Below are 22,017 nucleotides of genomic sequence, written 5' to 3' on the forward strand. Positions count from 1 at the left end.
AGAAAATTACTAATTAATCAACAAAATTACCAAAATACACCTAGCAACGGAATGCGCCGAGCAAACCGAGTGTTAGGGGCATATGGCCTAGCAAGGTGGCTAGTAAGCGCACAAAGCCGAGCCTAGGCTGGCTGGTGCATGCTAGCGCCCCATGGCTAGCTAGGCTTGCCAGCAGCCCGTACATATGTGCGTGGCGTGCTAGCAGTCCTGGCCAGTAACCCGTACCTATGTGTGTGGCGTGCTAGCTTGCTTGGCCAGCAGCCCGCACATATGTGCGTGGCATGTAAGCAGGCCTCGGCCAGCAGCCCGTACATATGTGTGTGGCTTGCAAGCAGCAGGCCTAGCCAAGCAGCCTGCACATATGTGCATGGCCTGCAAGGCCGAAGGTGCAGCAGCAGCCAAGTAGCCCACACTTGGGGTACCTTGGTGCCCAAGTGTGGGTGCCACGTGGCACGCAAGGATTGGAGGCTTGGGGTGGAGGTGGTCGGTTATGGGAGATGATTGGCGAGCAAGTTTAGTCCCCCCTTCTTCCAAGTGGTCCTCACCTAACCTCTCTCCTAAATATTGCACTTGTTGATTTATTAGTAGCTTGATAATTAATTTTATTTTTAATTTAAAAATAGAAGGAATAATCAATTCTCACACATTGATGGAAGAGCAAATCTCACTCATGCTTTTCCCTATATATACCCAAGTTGGGGTATTGGGAAAAACACTTTAGTAAGGTGTTGAAAAAGGCATCTCCATTGAGAAAACCTTTTAACACAAATAATTACTCGGGTTTAGGTCAGGCTTAGCTATCCCCCAAGCATTGAACCATTTATGGGGGTCGAGTTACGGGTGGACTTTCGTTGGAGGTTCTCGTGCGAGCGAGACTTAGAGCTTTCGAATTAAGAGCTCTTTGATGGGTGTCTTCCATTTGATGAGCATTTAAGTTGTTTTTACCTTCTTTTCATAGCTTTCTTCCTCAATAAATGTTTAGTTTTATGTTTTTTCTCTCTATTTTACCTTTCCTCTCTTGTTTTATGGCTTTTGTGCATTTTGATGGTTTTCTAGTATTTTCTCCTTTATTTGTTCTATTTTCGTTATATTAGTTGCTTTTCCTTTATTTAGATTTTATAGATTTAGTTTTCATTTTATTTTATTTTAATTTTCATTTTAATTTCATTTTCTTTCCTTTATTTTCTTTTCATTTTATAATGTTTTCTTTCTTATATTCTTTTCATTTTCATTTTATTTCTCTTAGTGTTGTTTGTTAATTTTGAGTTTATTTTACTTCATTTTATCCTTGGTTTCATTTGTATTTTGTAGGTGGATATTCCAAGTTCAACTCCTTGAGCTTGCATAGCCGCGCTCTCAAGCCGGGTAGTGTTAAACCCACAATCATGGTGTTTAGGGACTGCCTACTTTTGTGTTCATCATGAGCATGCTGTGAGGACGATGCTCATGCCTACCAACCTCGCCAATCACCTAAACTCCTTGTTTCCCCTGTTCTTCCACACAACAGCAGCAACAACTCCAACAACAACCGCAATTATCACTAGACCTGGCAATCCAAACCCAGACCCGATGACCCGACCCGAATGACCCGACCCATGACCAGAAATCGACCCGAAACCAGTGACCCGAAATTGACCCAAACCCGAATTAACCCGACCCGACCCATACCCGACTCGAAGTGGAACTGACCCGACCTTGACCCGAAACCCGAAATGACCCGAGATGACCCGACCCAAAGTTGACCCGAGACCCGAAACGACCCGACTCGAAGTTGACCCGAGACCCGAAGTTGACCTGACCCGAAAATGACCCGACCTTTAACTTCTTTTAGTAAATAATTATATAAGTTACTACCTCCGTTAACTTTTATTTGCAATTTTGGAATATTTTATATCTCACAAATAATACCCCAGAGTTACAAATAAAAGTTAACAGAGGTAGTATAAAAAGTTTATATTAGGAAATTATACATTAAAATAGACCCAACAACATCTTACATGACTACATTGACTTTCATATAACAGCTAAAAAAGATGGTCAAAGTGAGATGTGTGAATAGTGCAAAATGTCAAATCGTTAAGAGTAATTTGGGACGAAGGGAGTACAAGAATAATTCAAAGAAATTATTACAACAATGACAATGATAATAAGAGTACGTATTAAAACTAAGATCAATAAGAGAGTGAGGTATAACTCAATTAGTTCTTCTTAGTTTCAAGAGATCCTGAAAGTGATTCTTAGCCTAAAGTTCTAAACACAAAAAAAAAAAAAAAAAAAAAAAAAAAAAAAAAAAGTTAATAAAAGTCAAACAATTACTATAATCCATGAAAAAAATAGCCTTAATAAATATAGTGAGTTTTTCGTCAAAAAATAAATAAATATATATACAGAGTTGAATTTAACCCAATGAATCACCCGAATATGACTCGACTAGAAGTTGACCCGGAAATTGGACCCGAAAATTGACCTGACCCGAAAATTGACCCGACCCGAAAATTGACCCGACCCAAACTGACCCGACCCGAAAATTGACCCGACCCAAACTGACCCGACCCGAACTCGACCCGAACTGTTGACCCGATACCCGACCCGACCCGATTATTAGTCGACCCGAAATGACCCGACCCGAACTTGACCTGATAATCTTTTGACCCGAACTTGACCCGACCCGAAATGACCCGACCCGAATGACCCATTTGCCAGGTCTAATTATCACCTAAAAATCATCCACCATCACTTACCTCCAATCTCCACCACCTCACGCACCTCCAATTGCCGCAGCTGTTGTATATTTGGAGTAACACTCGAAATACACAAGGGATAAACCAAGGGATAGTTAAGGCTAAAGAACCAAAGGCTTCTTAGTTATAGTCACACCACTACGAAACTGTTTGGGTTCCTAAGATCACAAGCCAACTAGTAGCCTAAACTAGCTAACTAAGCAAAGGAAACGAAATTCCAAATCCAAGAATTTCAGGTTTTGTTTCTAATCCAAGAAACGAATGTAAGACAAGTTTTTTTGTCTGAATAATCTGATTTTTTCATTCACATTTGCTTGCTATTTATTGTAAACAAGCATCCTTAAGTACAAGCTAACTTAAGTGGCTTTTCAGCTCGCTTGTTACACGCCTAATGCTAAGTACAAATCAGCTTTTGTTGTCTAGATACATTAATAAAAGAAGCCTTATTTAACTAGATACATCAAAGAGGAAATGGTGGTTTATAACCTCCAAATTAAGGCTGAAATAAAATCAGAATTAAGAGAGTGTAACTCCCCTTAATTCACGCCCATCCAAGCAGCAAGTTGGAGATGTATTTCCTCCAATATTCACGCCCAAAATCAAACAGCAAAGAAGTGTAACTCCTCCTTGGTTCAAGCCTTGAAATTAGCTTGAATGTATGTGGACAAGGGTGTACTTGGACGCCCTTTAGTTGCCCCCAAAGCTGACTGAATTAAACAGCCAATTGAAGGCTGAAATTAAGGCTTAAGATGCTCCAATGTTGACTGATATCAACGACCACTTGAAGGCTGAAGTTAAGGCTTGTAATGGCTTGTAATTCTTCTTTGAAAACTGATTGTAACTCCCAAGTCAAAGCTTTGAGATTCCTTGTAAAGGAATTTTGGATTCCAAGCTTAAATGGCTGCCATTTTGATGTATCTTTGCACTTGTACTTTTGTGTGAATGTGACAATTTTTTCGAACTAAAATCAGCTAAAAAGAACTAAGAATAATATAACTAATTTGCAAACTTAAAATATGACTAAAGTTTACAATTTATTAAAAGCATAAAATGAACTAGAATAAACTAGTTAATAAGAACAACAAGAAATTCAAGGGATTGAATATCTTGCTGCCCATGGATAGAATGCATAGCACCAATGCATGATGCTATATCTTGAACCAAAGAAACGTCCAAAACCAAGTTGTTAGGCTTGGCTACAACAGCAACCACCAGCCACCAGTTCAGCTCCCTAGTCCCGCAACAATTCACACCACCAAACCTGCCACCAATTCACTCCACCACTCACACAACTCGCTTATTTCCCCAACTCACATTAACCAACACCCCGCAACAATAAGCGACCAGCTGCAACCTTTAATTCAGCACCACACCAAGATGCAGCCACCATCGCCACCCAATACCTCCCGCACCTCCAGTCAGTCACCAATCGCAACTTCCCTTACTTTCCCTTGCTCTAGCCGCAGCAAACCCACAACTACCATGTAACACCAACAGCAATTTCCGGCAGCAGCTCCAGACGCTTCTCACGTAGGCGCACTACTTCAATTCGAACCTCACTTAACGCGACCGCGCTCGCATTCATCGTGGCCGCGCGTTTATGGGTCTGATTTGTGCTGTGCGAAACATGGGATTAAATCCCATGTTTGAAGAGCAATTTTGAGCCTCTGACTTGATTTGGGGATATTTTCATTCCTTTAATTCCCTTTTATTTTCTATTTCTTTATCCTTTTCTTTAATTTTCTTATTTTATTTTTGTATAGGGTAGTTCCTACTGAACTATCTCCCGCTCTCAACCCATTTAGGGATGGCGCACCTCGAGTACCATTTTAAGCCCGTTGAGTCAGCTCGAGGCTCCCAGCTCCCGGCTGCCAGCCCAACCAGAGTGAGTTGGCTCCAGGCTCCCGGCTGCCAGCCCGACCAGGGTGAGTTGGCTCCAGGCTCCCGGCTGCCAGCCAAACTAGAGTAAGTCGATCACAGGCTCCCGGCTGTCAGCCCGACAGAGTAAGTCGGCCACAGGCTGACCACTGAAATTAGGGTTATCATACACTATAAATACCCCCACATATGCCACATAAAAGGGGGTTGATCAATCTCTCTCTCTTTAAGCATCTTAAGCTTTATACTCTCCCAAAAGGCAAACACTTACTTAGCCATCGGAGGGGGATTCCTCAAAACCACCCCCGAGGGCAGTTTACGTTCTCTCTCTTGTAGGTCCTCTAGTGGTGCTGATGGAGTTTCCTGAGGTTTAGCCCGAGGTCCCACCAGGCAGCCCGAGACTCCAGCAGTGCAGTTAGTGGTTCGGATATTCCCATCGGAGTACACCCGAAACAATTGGCGCTAGAAGGAGGGGCGAACCCATCTGACCTTGAAGCACTAGCCGACTGAGTTTTAAAGGCCAACAAGTGAGAGAGCGAAGGATAAGCTTAAGCCGCCGCAAACCAAGGTGGTGGTCGAAAGTAGATTACATATTTTCACCCTGTGTTCAACCAGATCTACCTCAAAAACACCAACTCACAACCGGACTATGAGGTTTGGTTAATGGGGTTTTGCATAGCTCCGTCATGGACTCTGAAGCAAGTAGGAGCACTGTTCCATCTTTGTAGATTGAACTTTCAGCTGCCATGCATTCTGCAACCAAATTTAACTGCTAAAACATGCAACGTTCTTCACCATTGTATATTATCTTCGAGTATTAGCTGTGATATACAACTCATTGTTTATTTGCACACAAATCTGAGCATTAAGCACACAGCATTTATCTAGTGAGAAACGTGGGAAAACGGTATTAGCCATGTTATATTAGAAATCTAAGCGTGCGTATTTGTGAAGTTACATGATAAAAAATTGTGGGCTGTAGAATTGCATGAATGTTGTAGCCAAGCCTAACAACTTGGTTATGGACATTTCTTTGGTTCAAGATGTAGCATCATGTATTGGTGCTATGCCTTCTATCCATGGGCAGCAAGATATTCAATCCCTTGAATTTCTAGTTGTTCTTATTAACTAGTTTATTTTAGTTCTTTTTATGCTTTGAATAAATTGTAAACTTTAGTCATTTTAAGTTTGCAAATTAGTTATATTTTGCTTAGTTATTTTTAGCTGATTTTAGTTCAAAAAATATTGTCACATTCACACAAAAGTACAAGTGCAAAGATACATCAAAATGGCAGCCATTTAAGCTTGGAATCCAAAATTCTTTTACAAGGAATTTCAAAGCTTTGACTTGGGAGTTACGATCATTTTTCAAAGAAGAATTACCAGCCATTACAAGCCTTAACTCCAGCCTTCAAGTGGTCGTTGATATCAGTCAACATTGGAGCATCTTAAGCCTTAATTTCAGCCTTCAATTGGCTGTTTAATTCAGTCAGCTTTGGGAGCAACTAAAGGGCGTCCAAGTACACCCTTGTCCACATACATTCAAGCTAATTTCAAGGCTTGAACCAAGGAGGAGTTACACTTCTTTGCTGTTTGAATTTGGGCGTGAATATTGGAGGAAATACATCTCCAACTTGCTGCTTGGATGGGCGTGAATCAAGGGGAGTTACACTCTCTTAATTCTGATTTTTTTTCAGCCTTAATTTGGAGGTTATAAACCACCATTTTCTCTTTGATGTATCTAGTTAAATAAGGCTTCTTTTATTAATGTATCTAGACAACAAAAAGCTGATTTGTACTTAGCTTTAGCTTTGGCGTGTAACAAGTGAGCTGAACAGCCACTTAAGTTAGCTTGTACTTAAGGATGCTTGTTTACTATAAATAGCAAGCAAATGTGAATGAAAAAATCAGATTATTCAAACAAAAAAACTTTCGTTTCGTGGATTAGAAACAAAACCTGAAATTCTTGGATTTGGAATTTCGTTTCCTTTGCTTAGTTAGCTAGTTTAGGCTACTAGTTGGCTTGTGATCTTAGGAACCCAAACAATTTCTTAGTGGTGTGACTATATCTAAGAAGCCTTTGGTTCTTTAGCCTTAACTATCCCTTGGTTTATCCCTTGTGTATTTCGAGTGTTACTCCAAATATACAACAATGAATGTCTTCAATGTTGGACATGTTGATTTTGTTCCCCTTTGTTTAGGCAAATCTCAATAAGGACATACAAGAATCTGCTAGGTTTGAGGGGTAATAACAATCATACTACCAAAAGCATATAGATTAATTAAGAACAATTGATAAAGAGATAAATAAGCAAGAAGTGAGCAATAAATATTCAATGATATAAAGAGGGTGAGTTCAGAGACACAATACTGAGTAAGGACAAGCCTCCTTCTTCAGTAGGGATGCCGCTCCGTAGATAAAAGTAGAATAATTTGAGTATATTTAAGTGTATGCCTGTGTACATGAATGCTAAAATTGTCTAATTATGCTTATTTATACCTAGGGATCTCTAGGGTTTACAAATATCTTCAGAATATATTTGAAATTGGGAAGATCTTCTTGATTTATCTTCTTCCCTGTTCTGTAGGTGTATCTTTGGCAAGTATCTCCTTGATTGATATGCATGATGTTGCTTTCCTTGTTTACTTCAATCAAGCCGTTTTGCATATTCTTGCTGACTTATTGGTCTTGGATTGATGCCCTAGATGTAATGGGTCGTGTGATAATACGGGCCCAACAATTGCCTCTAATTTTTATTTTCAAGTATTTGGAAGTGAAAATTACTTAAAAAGCCGTTAGGAGGATTTTGAATTTTTCAGAAATTACTTCAACGATTAGTAAAATAGGAAACGTGATGGCTGTTTTAAGGACACTTCCTCGATAACCGTTCGTGGCGGTTTATTTCTTTTCTGGTATTTATTGGTTGTGCAGGCTCTTGTCTAATCACTTCATTGCTTTGCCCCAATTTCGGTTTTCACCATGTATTTTCTCTTCTTTCTCTGTTTCCTCTGTTTCTTTACTTCGTTGTTTTTCTTTTTGTTTTAAGATGGGTGGTCATGTGAAAGTGGTGTTTGCTGGGGTGGATGAGGGTGTGAAAAAGCCTAACTTGGTGGCGCAGAACGTCTTCCCTGCTAATGATGTCTATCCTTCTACCATCACGAAAAAGGAAGTTCAGAACATCGCTGCTATTGCGCGATTCCCTGATGGGGTTGTGGTGAAAATCCCATCTTCTAGGGAGAGGGCTGATTGGACTGCCCCTGGTTGGGTGTGTTTCTTCGAGTATCCCTTTGTAATTGGGCATACTTTCCCTTTTTCTGCTCTTGTTCGTCAATTTCTTTCTAGGGTTAGGGTTTCACCTTGTTAGTTATTGCCCCAAACTTAGAGGGTTTTGCGAATTTTGGATTTGCTAAGTGCAAAATTGGGTATAGAGCTTGATGTAAGGGACTTGTGTTATCCTTACACTATTAGGACTAGTGGTAAGGGTCGGGTTGGTCTTCGTTTGAAGGATGGTGTTGGTCTTTTGGTGACTGACTTGGAGAAGGCGTTTGATAAGAAGTGGTATCACAAGTTCTTCTTTGTGAGGATTGACTCGTTGGGTGATGATTGTGGTTTTTTTATTGACACTGCTGAGGCTGAAGGTATTTTGTTTTCTTATTCTCCTATGTTCTGCTCCCCTTCTTTGTTGATTTGGGCTTATTTGCTTGATGGTTGCAGTGAGTAAATTGAAGCAGCGTTCTCAATCTCCGTCCTTGGTAGACAAGTTGTACGAGTTGAGTGTAGATGAGAGATCTTTCATCAGGTTGACGCAATCAGAGGCGGTTATCTAGATCAAGTCTTTGGACGATTCTGATTCTGAGCAGAAAGTTACCCCAACTATGTCTCAAGGTATGTTCTTCTTTTTTCCTTTTCTGTTTGTGGTTTCTGTTGTGTTGTTCCTTGTGGATGCGTCCTGTTGTGAATTTGTTCTGCTTTTGTTGAAGATTTACTTAGCTCTTAATTTGTTTATCCTTTCTGAGGCGGTTATGTATTTTGCTGAGTATATTTGTCGTGTTCCTTGTTGTATATGCGTTTGTCATGCTCGTTGTTATATTCCCTTTTGAATTCTGCCATGTTCCTTGCAGATACTTCGAGGTCACTAAGGTCTCATGACCTTAGCTCATCTTCCCTTTTGGGACGCCTTAAGTATCGCTCTTCTTCTCAAACCACTGAAGTTGTTCCTCTTAACACGGTGGCTCCAAAGAGTGGTGCTCCTCCGCCTCCACCTCGTACTGGCCTTAAGAGGAAGCTGGGGGTACTTATTGATGTTGATGCTGCTGATTTCTCTATTGATTCTTTGGCTCCGCATGTGGACACCTTACTCTTTCCGTCCTTCAAGGATCGCCAGTCCTCGCAGACTTTCGCTGACCTTTCTCAAAAGGCTGCTGTGCAGTCTTTCCAGGTATGGTATACTCCGAAAAAAAAAATAAAAACTTAATAAACATGGTTAAAACCGAATTGTGCATTCCTTACTTGATTCCGTGTTCTGCAGTGCCTGCAGTCTTTCTTGGGCGTGCTGGGCAAAGTGTCTCAGTTTACTCGAGTGTATGAGGCTACGAAGAAGGAACGTGATTCTCTTTCTGATAAGTACAAGGCTGCTACTGAGGCTCTAAAGGCTGAACGAGCTAGGCACAGGGAATGCATTGCTGAACGTGATGGGCTGAAGAGGACCTTGAAGGAGGCTGGGAACGAGGTTGTTGATGCTGCAGCGTACTACTTTGGGAAAGCTCGTCTTGAAATAATGGAGGAATTTCAAGAGGGAAAACATGAGGCTTGGGATTATGATGCTGACAAGGCTGCTTTTGAGGTTGCATTTCCTGCAGGGATTGCTGCTCCTGGCACATTGCTGTTGAGCTATGCTGATGAGGAAGTGAATTCTCCTCACAACACCGAGGTCAGGGATGTCCCAGAGAGTATGAACCCTGCTGCCGAGGAAGTGGTCCCTGTTGCCAACATGGATGAGAATTAGCTTCAATGGTGCTGTGTCACCTTTAAAAATTTGTTAACTTTGGAGGATGATTGTTTTTGCTGCCTTGGTGCAGTTGGATAATTTTTATCTTGTCTTTGTGCTACACTTTTGTAGCTGGATAATTTGTCTATTTTGCTGCTTTGCAACTAAGTGATTCTGCCTTTTTTGCTATGTTAATCTGTATTTATGTTTCTTATTGTATCATTGTTGTCTTATGATCGTATTGTAGTTATATTACAGTTGTATTACAGTTGTATTATGAGTGTAGTGTTGCTTACATGTGTTTGCTTGCTCTGCGAGGATAGTTGGTTTGTTCCTTGCAAAGATGATTAGCCTTTGCTCTGCGATGGTCTGTTGTGCTCTTGCCTAGCAGTGTAAGTAATGTTCCTTGCAAAACAGAGTAAAGTGAGGGGTGGTTGTGGGTTTCCCCAACGGCCCTCCGATGCCAAAGTCAGTACTCGTGATGATCATAAATCAAATTGACAAAGAGTGAGTAGAGAGAAGTACCTTTCGTGCTGATTTTGGCTGTTGGAGATTTTTGTGTTTTTCTTCTTTTTTTTTTTTTTTTTTTTTTGGTTTTTGGTAAAAAAAAGACAAAATTGAAATGATAACTATGCACCTTCGATCCTTAGAAATGATATAGCTTTAAGTGTGCTGCGTTCCAGCTTCGTTGTACCTCTTTCCCTTCTGCATTTCTGAGTCTGTAAGCTCCATTACCTACTACCTTAGTGATCTCGTAGGGTCCTTCCCAGTTGGGTGCTAGCTTCCCTGCGTTTACTTCCCTGGTGTTTTCGTATACCTTTCTGAGAACCTAATCTCCTAGTTTGAAAACTTTTGTTCTGACATTCTTATTAAAAGACCTTGCTGCTTGTTGCTGGTATGCTGCCATCCTCATTTGTGCATCTTCTCTAAGTTCTTCTACTGTGTCTAGGCTGTGAATTAATTCTGCTTGGTTCCTTTCTTCAGTCATTAACCTATACCTTGTTGTGGGGACTTCTACCTCTGTTGGGATCACTGCTTCGCATCCATACATCAACGAGAATGGAGTGTGTCCTGTAGCGCCTTTTGGAGTTGTTCTATCTGCCCACAGTATGTTGGGTAGTTCGTCTGCCCATTTCCCTTTGGCTCCTTCTAGCCTTTTCTTCATGTTGCCTATAAGGACTTTGTTGCTTGATTCTGCCTGTCCATTTGCTTGTGGGTACCTAGGTGTAGATGTGATAAGGGAGATGTTCCATTCCTTACAGAACTTGGTGGTCTTATTGCTGATGAACTGGGATCCATTGTCTGTAATGATCTCTGCTGGTACCCCGAATCTACACAGAATGTTTCTTTTTATAAACGAGATTACATGCTTATCCTTGATTTCCTTGTATGCTTGTGCTTCGATCCATTTCGAAAAGTAGTCTGTCATTGCTAGGAAGTATACTGTATGTCCTGATGATGGAGGTAGCTTTACTACATCCATTCCCCACTTCATGAATGGCCAAGGTGTCAATGTTGGATGTAACTCTTCTCACGGCCTGTGCGTTAAGGGTGCGTGCTTTTGGCATGCTAGGCATTTCTTGGCGAACTCAGTTGCATCCTTTCTCATGTTGGGCCAGTAGTATCCCATTCTGAGTGCTCTGTTGGCTAGGTTCCTTCCTCCGGAATGATTTCCACATTCTCCGCTGTGTAAGGATTGTAAGACCTGCTGAGCTTCTTTTTCTTCTAGGCATCGTAAGAAAGGTCCTGCTGTAGATTTCTTTAAGAGTACATTGCTGATCAGACAGTACTTGGAGGCTTTCTAAGCAAACGCTTGAGCCGCTACCTTCCCTGTTGGTTTTCTCTTGCCCAAGAGATATTCTTTCAGTGGCGTTGTCCAGCTGTTGTCTTCCCCTTCTTTAAGGTCTGTTTGAACTTCGTAGACATTCGTTGTTGATTCTTTCTCTATAGCTGGAGAGAGTACGTGCACTAGAGGGATAGTTTCAAATTCCTTTGGGTTGATGTTTGATCCCAAGTTTGCTAGGGCGTCTGCTTCAGTGTTCAAGTTTCTGGGTACTTGTTCTATTTTGAATTCCTTGAACTCTTTAATGAGCTTCTTTGCGACTTCCAGGTAGGCTATCATTCTGGCGTCCTTTGCTGCATATTCTCCGTTGATTTGGTTTACCATGAGCAAGGAGTCTGAAATTACCTCTAGATGTTGTATCTTCATGTCCTTTGCAACGGTTAATCCTGTGATTAGTGCTTCATATTCAGCTTCATTATTGGTAGCCTTGAAATTGCACCTTATTGCCTGTGCTATCTTGTCTCCTTTGGGTGATGTCAGTACTACTCCCAAGCCTACTCCACATATGTTTGCTGCGCCATCTGTATGGAGTATCCATTTTTGTGTAGCTTTTGGTTCTTGTAGCGCCAGTACTTCCTTATGTGCTACTTCTTCAAGGGTAGGGCTGAAGTCTGCTATGAAGTCTACCAAGGCTTGTGATTTGACTGCCGTCCTGGGTTCGTACTATATATTGTATCTGCTCAAGTGTAAGGCCCATTTCTCCATCCTTCCTGACATCTCTGGCTTTCTCATGATAGCTCTGATGGGATAGTTGGTTCGTACTCGTATGGAGTGGCTTTCAAAGTATGGGCGTAGCTTTACTGAAGCAATTAATAAGGCTAAAATGATTTTCTCTAATGACGCGTACCTTGTTTCTGCACTGAGTAAGGTTTTGCTTACGTAGTAGATTGGGAACTGCTCTTTGTCTTCCTCTCTTGTGAGAACTGCGCTGACTGTCTCTTCAGACACTGCGAGGTACAACTGGAGTAGCTCCCCTTCTTTGGGTTTGGAGAGAATCAACGGGTTGGCTAAATATTCTTTCAGTTTCTAGAATGCTTCGTCGTGCTCTTGTTCCCACTTGAATTCCTTATTCTTCTTCAGTACTTCGTAAAAGGCTCTGTTCTTGTCTGAAGATTTTGAGATGAACATGTTCAATGCTGCAATTTTCCCTGTTAAGCTTTGTACATCCTTCTTGGATTTTGGTCGCTCTAGGTTTAGGATGGCTTTGACTTGATCTGGGCTGGCTTCTATTCCTCTTTGTGTGACCATGTATCTTAGGAACTTTCCTGACTGTACTCCAAAAGTGCATTTTGTGGGGTTTAACTTCATGTCGTACTGCTTTAAGATGGCAAATGCTTCTCTAAGGTCTTTGACGTGATCTTCTGCCTTTTTGGACTTAACTTCCATGTCATCTATGTAGACTTCCATTGTGTTCCCAATCTGTTCTTCGAACATCTTGTTCACCAACCTCTGGTATGTTGCTCCTACGTTCTTCAATCCAAAAGGCATTACCTTGTAGCAGTATATTCCTTGACTGGTGATGAAGGCGGTTTTCTCCTGGTCGTCCTTGTGCATGAGGATCTGGTTGTAACCACTGTAGGCGTCCATGAAGGATAGCAGCTCGTGCCCTGCTGTGGCGTCTACCATGGCATCAATATGAGGTAAAGGGAACGGATCTTTTGGGCACGCCTTGTTGATGTCTGTAAAGTCTATGCAGATTCGCCATTTTCCGTTCTTCTTCCTGACTACCACTACATTGGCGAGCAATTCTGGGTACTTTACCTCTCTGATCTTCCCAGTCTTTAGTAGGTTTTGAATTTCCTCATTGATAATCTTATTCCTTTCTGGCGCAAATTTCCTTCTCTTCTGTTTTACTGGTGTATGCATTGGATCCACATTCAACTTGTGAGTAATTACGTCTGGAGAGATGCCTTTCATGTCTTCATGGGTCCAAGCGAATACATCTTTCTCTTCGTCTAGAAAGTTGTAAACTTGTTGTCTGAGTTCTGCCTTCAACTCTGATCCTATTCTGACTTTTTGATCTGGATGTTTGGGGTTCAACTGGACTTCTGTAGCTTCCCGTTCTTCTGCTACGCTCAACTTTTCTTGGCCCAGCTGACCCTCTGATTGCTATGCTGAACTCTTTTCTACCGACGTTGCTTTCATTGCTATCTTGTAACACTCTTTAGCTTCCTTAGGATCTCCTCTGATTTCTTGAATACCCCACCTAGTAAGGAACTTAATGACTTGATGGTACGTAGAAGGGATGGCTTTCATATCATGTATCCAAGGTCTTCCTAGAATCATATTGTACGAAGATGAAGTATCAATCACTAGGAACTTGACCTGTAGGTTGATCCCTTTTGCGTATGTTGCCAATTTAATCTCTTCACTCGTCTTTTTGGTTTCCCCACTGAATCCCACTAACATTGTTGACTTGTTGATGATGTTCTTCTCATCTATGTTCATGTGTTTCAGGGTGTCGAGCATGATGATATTTGCAGAGCTTCCATTGTCAACTAGGATCCGTTTGATCATGCAGTTTCCCACTGGGAGTGAAATCACTAGACCGTCATGATGGCCTTCTACTGCATCGCTTTCTTCAAACATGATGGGGATGTCTATCTTGGATTTCTCCCTCTTGTCCGGTTGATCCTTGTTACTTTCCTTTGTATGTCGCTTTGCTGCTGAATACGTTAAACCGCATACTTCTAACCCTCCTGATATGAAACAGATGGTTTTGACAATTGGAGGCGGAGGAGGAGGACCTCCTTGCTTAGACTCTCTCTCCTTCCCTGAAGCTTTAGATCTATCTGACAGGAGCTCTTTGAGGTAGCCTTTCTTCAGCAAGTATGCGACTTCCTTTCTGAGCGCGACACATTCGTCAGTAGTGTGACCGATGTCTGAATGGAAATCACACCATCTGGATGGATCTTTCTTCTCTCCAGGCCTATCACTCCTTCTGGGCCATTGCACATTATCTCCCATCTTATTTAGGGTCCTAATTACTCCTGCACGGTTAACGTTAAAGCAATACTCATGTAATTTAGGTGGGAGTTCAGGATCCTCCCTCCATATAGAAAATTCTTCTTCGACAGCATTGACCGTTCCCTCGTCAAAGCGAGAACGCTGATACGGCTTGAATCGATGGTCTCTTCTGGGAAAACTGTTGTTCCTTCTTGATTGGCGATCTGGCTCGGGAGTCTTTCTTGCATATGCATCTTCCTCAAATCTGACTTGAGCCATAGCTTTGGCTTGCACATCTTCAAAGGTTGTACAGGGATATTTAGTCAACTCCTTGTAGAGCTCACTATGGTCTAGCAATCCTCTTCTGAACGCTTCGATTGTTGTGGGAGCATCACACTTATGTATTCCAATCTTCTCCCTGTTGAACCTGTTAAGATAATCTATCAAGGATTCACCATGCCTCTGCACAACGCGGTACAGATCTGAAGATTGTTTTTCGATTTTCCTGCTGCTGGCAAATTGGACCTTAAATAGGTTTACCATTCCTGCAAAAGATCGAATAGTTCCATTATCTAAATTAATGAACCAGGTTAGAGCTGGACCTGATAATGTGGCTCCAAAGCCTTTGCACATGATAGCCTCTCTGATGTCTCTAAGGATTGAGCTTGTCATCATCTTCTGTTTGTAGAGGGACACGTGCTCATCAGGGTCTGTTGTTCCATCGTACATAGTCATATTGGGCGTGTTGAACCTCTTTGGGACTTCTACCATGGCGATCTCTTCTGAGAATGGGGATTCTATATAGCCATCTGCTGCTTCCTCTTCCATGGGTTTCGGCATTCCAAGGATTTTGGCTATTTTGGCCTCGATTGTCTTGAGGTATTCCTTGACCATCTTTTCTACTTTTCCCTCTTTGGCTCTTTCCTGACTGTCCTTCTTGGGGGTTCCTGCATCCAAAGAGTCTAGATCCAGGGTATCATCCCTATTGTTAGATCCTTTTTCCCTGTTAGGGGTGTGAAAGGTTCCGGACAAGTCAAGCTGCATGACTATGCCTTCGTTGTTCTTTCTGGTGTTAATGGTTTTGGATGCAACTGATTGTATTTGGCTACGAAAGGCTTCATTTTTTTTGGTAAGGCTGGTGAGTATGGGTTCAGTTTGGATCTTTTGGGCCAACAGCGTTTCAATTTGGCTTTTCTACTGGTCTAAAGTTTCGCGGAATGCGTTCATTCCTTCATTAATTTCGGCAATGGTAAAAGGTACTGGTTGCCCAGTCATGGTGTTTGTCTTGTTTTTGGCGAATTGGTAGGTTAATTGATTATTAGCCCGACGGTGGGCGCCAAATAGTTTAGGCAAATCTCAATAAGGACATACGAGAATCTGGTAGGTTTGAGCGGTAATAACAATCATACTACCAAAAGCATATAAATTAATTAAGAACAATTGATAAAGCGATAAATAAGCAATAAGTGAGCAATAAATATTCAATGATATAAAGAGGGTGAGTTTAGAGACACAATACTGAACAAGCCTCCTTCTTCAGTAGGGATGCCGCTCCGTAGATAAAAGTAGAATAATTTGAGTATATTTAAGTGTATGCCTGTGTACATGAATGCTAAAATTGTCTAATTATGCTTATTTATACCTAGGGATCTCTAGGGTTTACAAATATCTTCAGAATATATTTGAAATGGGGAAGATCTTCTTGATTTATCTTTTTCCCTGTTCTGTAGGTGTATCTTTGGCAAGTATCTCCTTGATTGATATGCATGATGCTGCTTTCCTTGTTTACTTCAATCAAGCCGTTTTGCATATTCTTGCTGACTTATTGGTCTTGGATTGATGCCCTAGATGTAATGGGTCGTGTGATAATACGGGCCCAACAATTGCCTCTAATTTTTATTTTCAAGTATTTGGAAGTGAAAATTACTTAAAAAGCCGTTGGGAGGATTTTGAATTTTTCAGAAATTACTTTAACGATTAGTAAAATAGGAAACGTGATGGCAGTTTTAAGGACACTTCCTCGATAACCGTTCGTGGCGGTTTATTTCTTTTTTGGTATTTATTGGGTGTGCAGGCTCTTGTCTAATCACTTCATTGCTTTGCCCCAATTTCGGTTTTCACCATGTATTTTCTCTTCTTTCTCTGTTTCCTCTGTTTCTTTACTTCGTTGTTTTTCTTTTTGTTTTAAGATGGGTGGTCATGTGAAAGTGGTGTTTGCTGGGGTGGATGAGGGTGTGAAAAAACCTAACTTGGTGGCGCAGAACGTCTTCCCTGCTAATGATGTCTATCCTTCTACCATCACGAAAGAGGAAGTTTAGAACATCGCTGCTATTGCGCGATTCCCTGATGGGGTTGTGGTGAAAATCCCATCTTCTAGGGAGAGGGCTGATTGGACTGCCCCTAGTTGGGTGTGTTTCTTCGAGTATCCCTTTGTAATTGGGCATACTTTCCCTTTTTCTTCTCTTGTTCGTCAATTTCTTTCTAGGGTTAGGGTTTCACCTTGTTAGTTATTGCCCCAAACTTAGAGGGTTTTTCGAATTTTGGATTTGCTAAGTGCAAAATTGGGAATAGAGCTTGATGTAAGGGACTTGTGTTATCCTTACACTATTAGGACCAGTGGTAAGGGTCGGGTTGGTCTTCGTTTGAAGGATGGTGTTGGTCTTTTGGTGACTGACTTGGAGAAGGCGTTTGATAAGAAGTGGTATCACAAGTTCTTCTTTGTGAGGATTGACTCGTTGGGTGATGATTGTGGTTTTTTTATTGACACTGTTGAGGCTGAAGGTATTTTGTTTTCTTATTCTCCTATGTTCTGCTCCCCTTCTTTGTTGATTTGGGCTTATTTGCTTGATGGTTGCAGTGAGTAAATTGAAGCAGCGTTCTCAATCTCCGTCCTTGGTAGACAAGTTGTACGAGTTGAGTGTAGATGAGAGATCTTTCATCAAGTTGACGCAATCAGAGGCGGTTATCCAGATCAAGTCTTTGGATGATTCTGATTCCGAGCAGAAAGTTGCCCCAACTATGTCTCAAGGTATGTTCTTCTTTTTTCCTTTTCTGTTTGTGGTTTCTGTTGTGTTGTTCCTTGTGGATGCGTCCTGTTGTGAATTTGTTCTGCTTTTGTTGAAGATTTACTTAACTCTTAATTTGTTTATCCAAACTGAGGCGGTTATGTATTTTGCTGAGTATATTTGTCGTGTTCCTTGTTGTATATGCGTTTGTCATGCTCGTTGCTGTATTCCCTTTTGAATTCTGCCATGTTCCTTGCAGATACTTCGAGGTCACTAAGGTCTCATAACCTTAGCTCATCTTCCCTTTTGGGACGCCTTAAGCATCGCTCTTCTTCTCAAACCACTGAAGTTGTTCCTCTTAACACGGTGGCTCCAAAGAGTGGTGCTCCTCCGCCTCCACCTCGTACTGGCCTTAAGAGAAAGCTGGGGGTACTTATTGATGTTGATGCTGCTGATTTCTCTTTTGATTCTTTGGCTCCGCATGTGGACACCTTACTCTTTCCGTCCTTCAAGGATCGCCAGTCCTCGCAGACTTTCGCTGACCTTTCTCAAGAGGCTGCTGTGCAGTCTTTCCAGGTATGGTATACTCCGAAAAAAAAAAAAAAACTTAATAAACATGGTTAAAACCGAATTGTGCATTCCTTACTTGATTCCGTGTTCTGCAGAGCCTGCAGTCTTTCTTGGGCGTGCTAGGCAAAGTGTCTCAGTTTACTCGAGTGTATGAGGCTATGAAGAAGGAACGTGATTCTCTTTCTGATAAGTACAAGGCTGCTACTGAGGCTTTAAAGGCTGAACGAGCTAGGCACAGGGAATGCATTGCTGAACGTGATGGGCTGAAGAGGACCTTGAAGGAGGCTGGGAACGAGGTTGTTGATGCTGCAGCGTACTACTTTGGGAAAGCTCGTCTTGAAATAATGGAGGAATTTCAAGAGGGAAAACATGAGGCTTGGGATTATGATGCTGACAAGGCTGCTTTTGAGGTTGCATTTCCTGCAGGGACTGCTGCTCCTGGCACATTGCTGCTGAGCTATGCTGATGAGGAACTGAATTCTCCTCACAACACCGAGGTCAGGGATGTCCTAGAGAGTATGAACCCTGCTGCCGAGGAAGTGGTCCCTGTTGCCAACATGGATGAGAATTAGCTTCAATGGTGCTGTGTCACCTTTAAAAATTTGTTAACTTTGGAGGATGATTGTTTTTGCTGCCTTGGTGCAGTTGGATAATTTTTATCTTGTCTTTGTGCTACACTTTTGTAGCTGGATAATTTGTCTATTTTGCTGCTTTGCAACTAAGTGATTCTGCCTTTTTTGCTATGTTAATCTGTATTTATGTTTCTTATTGTATCATTGTTGTCTTATGATCGTATTGTAGTTATATTACAGTTGTATTACAGTTGTATTATGAGTGTAGTGTTGCTTACATGTGTTTGCTTGCTCTGCGAGGATAGTTGGTTTGTTCCTTGCAAAGATGATTAGCCTTTGCATGCGATGGTCTGTTGTGCTCTTGCCTAGCAGTGTAAGTAATGTTCCTTGCAAAACAGAGTAAAGTGAGGGGTGGCTGTGGGTTTCCCCAACGGCCCTCCGATGCCAAAGTCAGTACTCGTGATGATCAAAAATCAAATTGACAAAGAGTGAGTAGAGAGAAGTACCTTTCGTGCTGATTTTGGCTGTTGGAGATTTTTGTGTTTTTCTTCTTTTTTTTTTTTTTTTTTGGTTTTTGGTAAAAAAAAGACAAAATTGAAATGATAACTATGCACCTTCGATCCTTAGAAATGATATAGCTTTAAGTGTGCTGCGTTCCAGCTTCGTTGTACCTCTTTCCCTTCTGCATTTCTGAGTCTGTAAGCTCCATTACCTACTACCTTAGTGATCTCGTAGGGTCCTTCCCAGTTGGGTGCTAGCTTCCCTGCGTTTACTTCCCTGGTGTTTTCGTATACCTTTCTGAGAACCTAATCTCCTAGTTTGAAAACTTTTGTTCTGACATTCTTATTAAAAGACCTTGCTACTTGTTGCTGGTATGCTGCCATCCTCATTTGTGCATCTTCTCTAAGTTCTTCTACTGTGTCTAGGCTGTGAATTAATTCTGCTTGGTTCCTTTCTTCAGTCATTAACCCATACCTTGCTGTGGGGACTACTACCTCTGTTGGGATCACTGCTTCGCATCCGTACACCAACGAGAATGGAGTGTGTCCTGTAGCGCCTTTTGGAGTTGTTCTATCTGCCCACAGTATGTTGGGTAGTTTGTCTGCCCATTTCCCTTTGGCTCCTTCTAGCCTTTTCTTCATGTTGCCTATAAGGACTTTGTTGCTTGATTCTGCCTGTCCATTTGCTTGTGGGTACCTAGGTGTAGATGTGATAAGGGAGATGTTCCATTCCTTACAGAACTTGGTGGTCTTATTGCTGATGAACTGGGATCCATTGTCTGTAATGATCTCTGCTGGTACCCCGAATCTACACAGAATGTTTCTTTTTATAAACGAGATTACATGCTTATCCTTGATTTCCTTGTATGCTTGTGCTTCGATCCATTTCGAAAAGTAGTCTGTCATTGCTAAGAAGTATACTCTATGTCCTGATGATGGAGGTAGCTTTACTACATCCATTCCCCACTTCATGAATGGCCAAGGTGTCAATGTTGGATGTAACTCTTCTGACGGCCTGTGCGTTAAGGGTGCGTGCTTTTGGCATTCTAGGCATTTCTTGGCGAACTCTGTTGCATCCTTTCTCATGTTGGGCCAGTAGTATCCCATTCTGAGTGCTCTGTTGGCTAGGTTCCTTCCTCTGGAATGATTTCCACATTCTCCGCTGTGTAAGGATTGTAAGACCTGCTGAGCTTCTTTTTCTTTTAGGCATCGTAAGAAAGGTCCTGCTGCAGATTTCTTGAAGAGTACATTGTTGATCAGACAGTACTTGGAGGCTTTTTGAGCAAACGCTTGAGCCGCTACCTTCCCTGTTGGTTTTGTCTTGCCCAAGAGGTATTCTTTCAGTGGCGTTGTCCAGCTGTTGTCTTCCCCTTCTTTAAGGTCTGTTTGAACTTCGTAGACATTCGTTGTTGATTCTTTCTCTATGGCTGGAGAGAGTACGTGTACTAGAGGGATAGTTTCAAATTCCTCTTGGTTGATGTTTGATGCCAAGTTTGCTAGGGCATCTGCTTCAGTGTTCAAGTTTCTAGGTGCTTGTTCTATTTTGAATTCCTTGAACTCTTTAATGAGCTTCTTTGCGACTTCCAGGTAGGCTATCATTCTGGCGTCCTTTGCTGCATATTCTCCGTTGATTTGGTTTACCATGAGCAAGGAGTCTGAAATTACCTCTAGATGTTGTATCTTCATGTCCTTTGCAACGGTTAATCCTGTGATTAGTGCTTCATATTCAGCTTCATTATTGGTAGCCTTGAAATTGCACCTTATTGCCTGTGCTATCTTGTCTCCTTTGGGTGATGTCAGTACTACTCCCAAGCCTACTCCACATATGTTTGCTGCGCCATCTGTATGGAGTATCCATTTTTGTGTAGCTTTTGGTTCTTGTAGCGCCAGTACTTCCTTCTGTGCTACTTCTTCAAGGGTAGGGCTGAAGTCTGCTATGAAGTCTGCCAAGGCTTGTGATTTGACTGCCGTCCTGGGTTCGTACTGTATATCGTATCTGCTCAAGTGTAAGGCCCATTTCTCCATCCTTCTTGACATCTCTGGCTTTCTCATGATAGCTCTGATGGGATAGTTGGTTCGTACTCGTACGGAGTGGCTTTCAAAGTATGGGCGTAGCTTTACTGAAGCAATGAATAAGGCTAAAATGATTTTCTCTAATGACGCGTACCTTGTTTCTGCACTGAGTTAGGTTTTGCTTACGTAGTAGATTGGGAACTGCTCTTTGTCTTCCTCTCTTGTGAGAACTGCGCTGACTGTCCCTTCAGACACTGCGAGGTACAACTGGAGTGGCTCCCCTTCTTTGGGTTTGGAGAGAATCAACGGGTTGGCTAAATATTCTTTCAGTTTTTGGAATGCTTCGTCGTGCTCTTGTTCCCACTTGAATTCCTTATTCTTCTTCAGTACTTCGTAAAAGGCTCTGTTCTTATCTGAAGATTTTGAGATGAACATGTTCAATGCTGCAATTTTCCCTGTTAAGCTTTGTACATCCTTCTTGGATTTTGGTCGCTCTAGGTCTAGGATGGCTTTGACTTGATCTGGGCTGGCTTCTATTCCTCTTTGTGTGACCATGTATCCTAGGAACTTTCCTGACTGTACTCCAAAAGTGCATTTTGTGGGGTTTAACTTCATGTCGTACTGCTTTAAGATGGCAAATGCTTCTCTAAGGTCTTTGACGTGATCTTCTGCCTTTTTGGATTTAACTTCCATGTCATCTATGTAGACTTCCATTGTGTTCCCAATCTGTTCTTCGAACATCTTGTTCACCAACCTCTGGTATGTTGCTCCTGCGTTCTTCAATCCAAAAGGCATTACCTTGTAGCAGTATATTCCTTAACTGGTGATGAAGGCGGTTTTCTCCTGGTCGTCCTTGTGCATGAGGATCTGGTTGTAACCACTGTAGGCGTCCATGAAGGATAGCAGCTCGTGCCCTGTTGTGGCGTCTACCATGGCATCAATATGAGGTAAAGGGAACGGA

The 22,017-nt window shown here is 41.9% G+C and overlaps 1 protein-coding gene across 1 annotated transcript; it reads right to left on the reverse strand.

Moving 5' to 3' along the window:
* Window positions 1–13,559: 13,559 nt before the first annotated feature.
* LOC145632283 (uncharacterized) lies at window positions 13,560–15,440 on the reverse strand. The gene is made up of 3 exons (XM_081684618.1): window positions 14,999–15,440; window positions 14,267–14,941; window positions 13,560–14,149 (listed from the first exon to the last, which is right to left on the reverse strand). Exons 1-3 carry the CDS (start codon window positions 15,438–15,440, stop codon window positions 13,560–13,562), a joined length of 1,707 nt encoding a protein of 568 aa, XP_081540744.1.
* Between the last annotated feature and the right edge of the window lie 6,577 nt (window positions 15,441–22,017).

The sequence above is a fragment of the Chenopodium album genome, chromosome 1 (assembly GCF_948465745.1).
Source record: "Chenopodium album chromosome 1, dcCheAlbu1.1, whole genome shotgun sequence".
Classification (NCBI taxonomy): domain Eukaryota; kingdom Viridiplantae; phylum Streptophyta; class Magnoliopsida; order Caryophyllales; family Amaranthaceae; genus Chenopodium; species Chenopodium album.

Bases quoted from the DNA above. Each gene is read 5' to 3' on its own strand.
- LOC145632283 (XM_081684618.1), bottom strand. From the start codon at position 15,440: ATGCAGCTTGACTTGTCCGGAACCTTTCACACCCCTAACAGGGAAAAA. The intron at 14,942-14,998 runs GTCCAGCTCTAA...GATCTTTTGCAG, and splicing joins CTTTGGAGCCACATTATCAG to GAATGGTAAACCTATTTAAG. The intron at 14,150-14,266 runs GCTACCTCAAAG...GTTTCATATCAG, and splicing joins CGCATACTTGCTGAAGAAAG to GAGGGTTAGAAGTATGCGGT.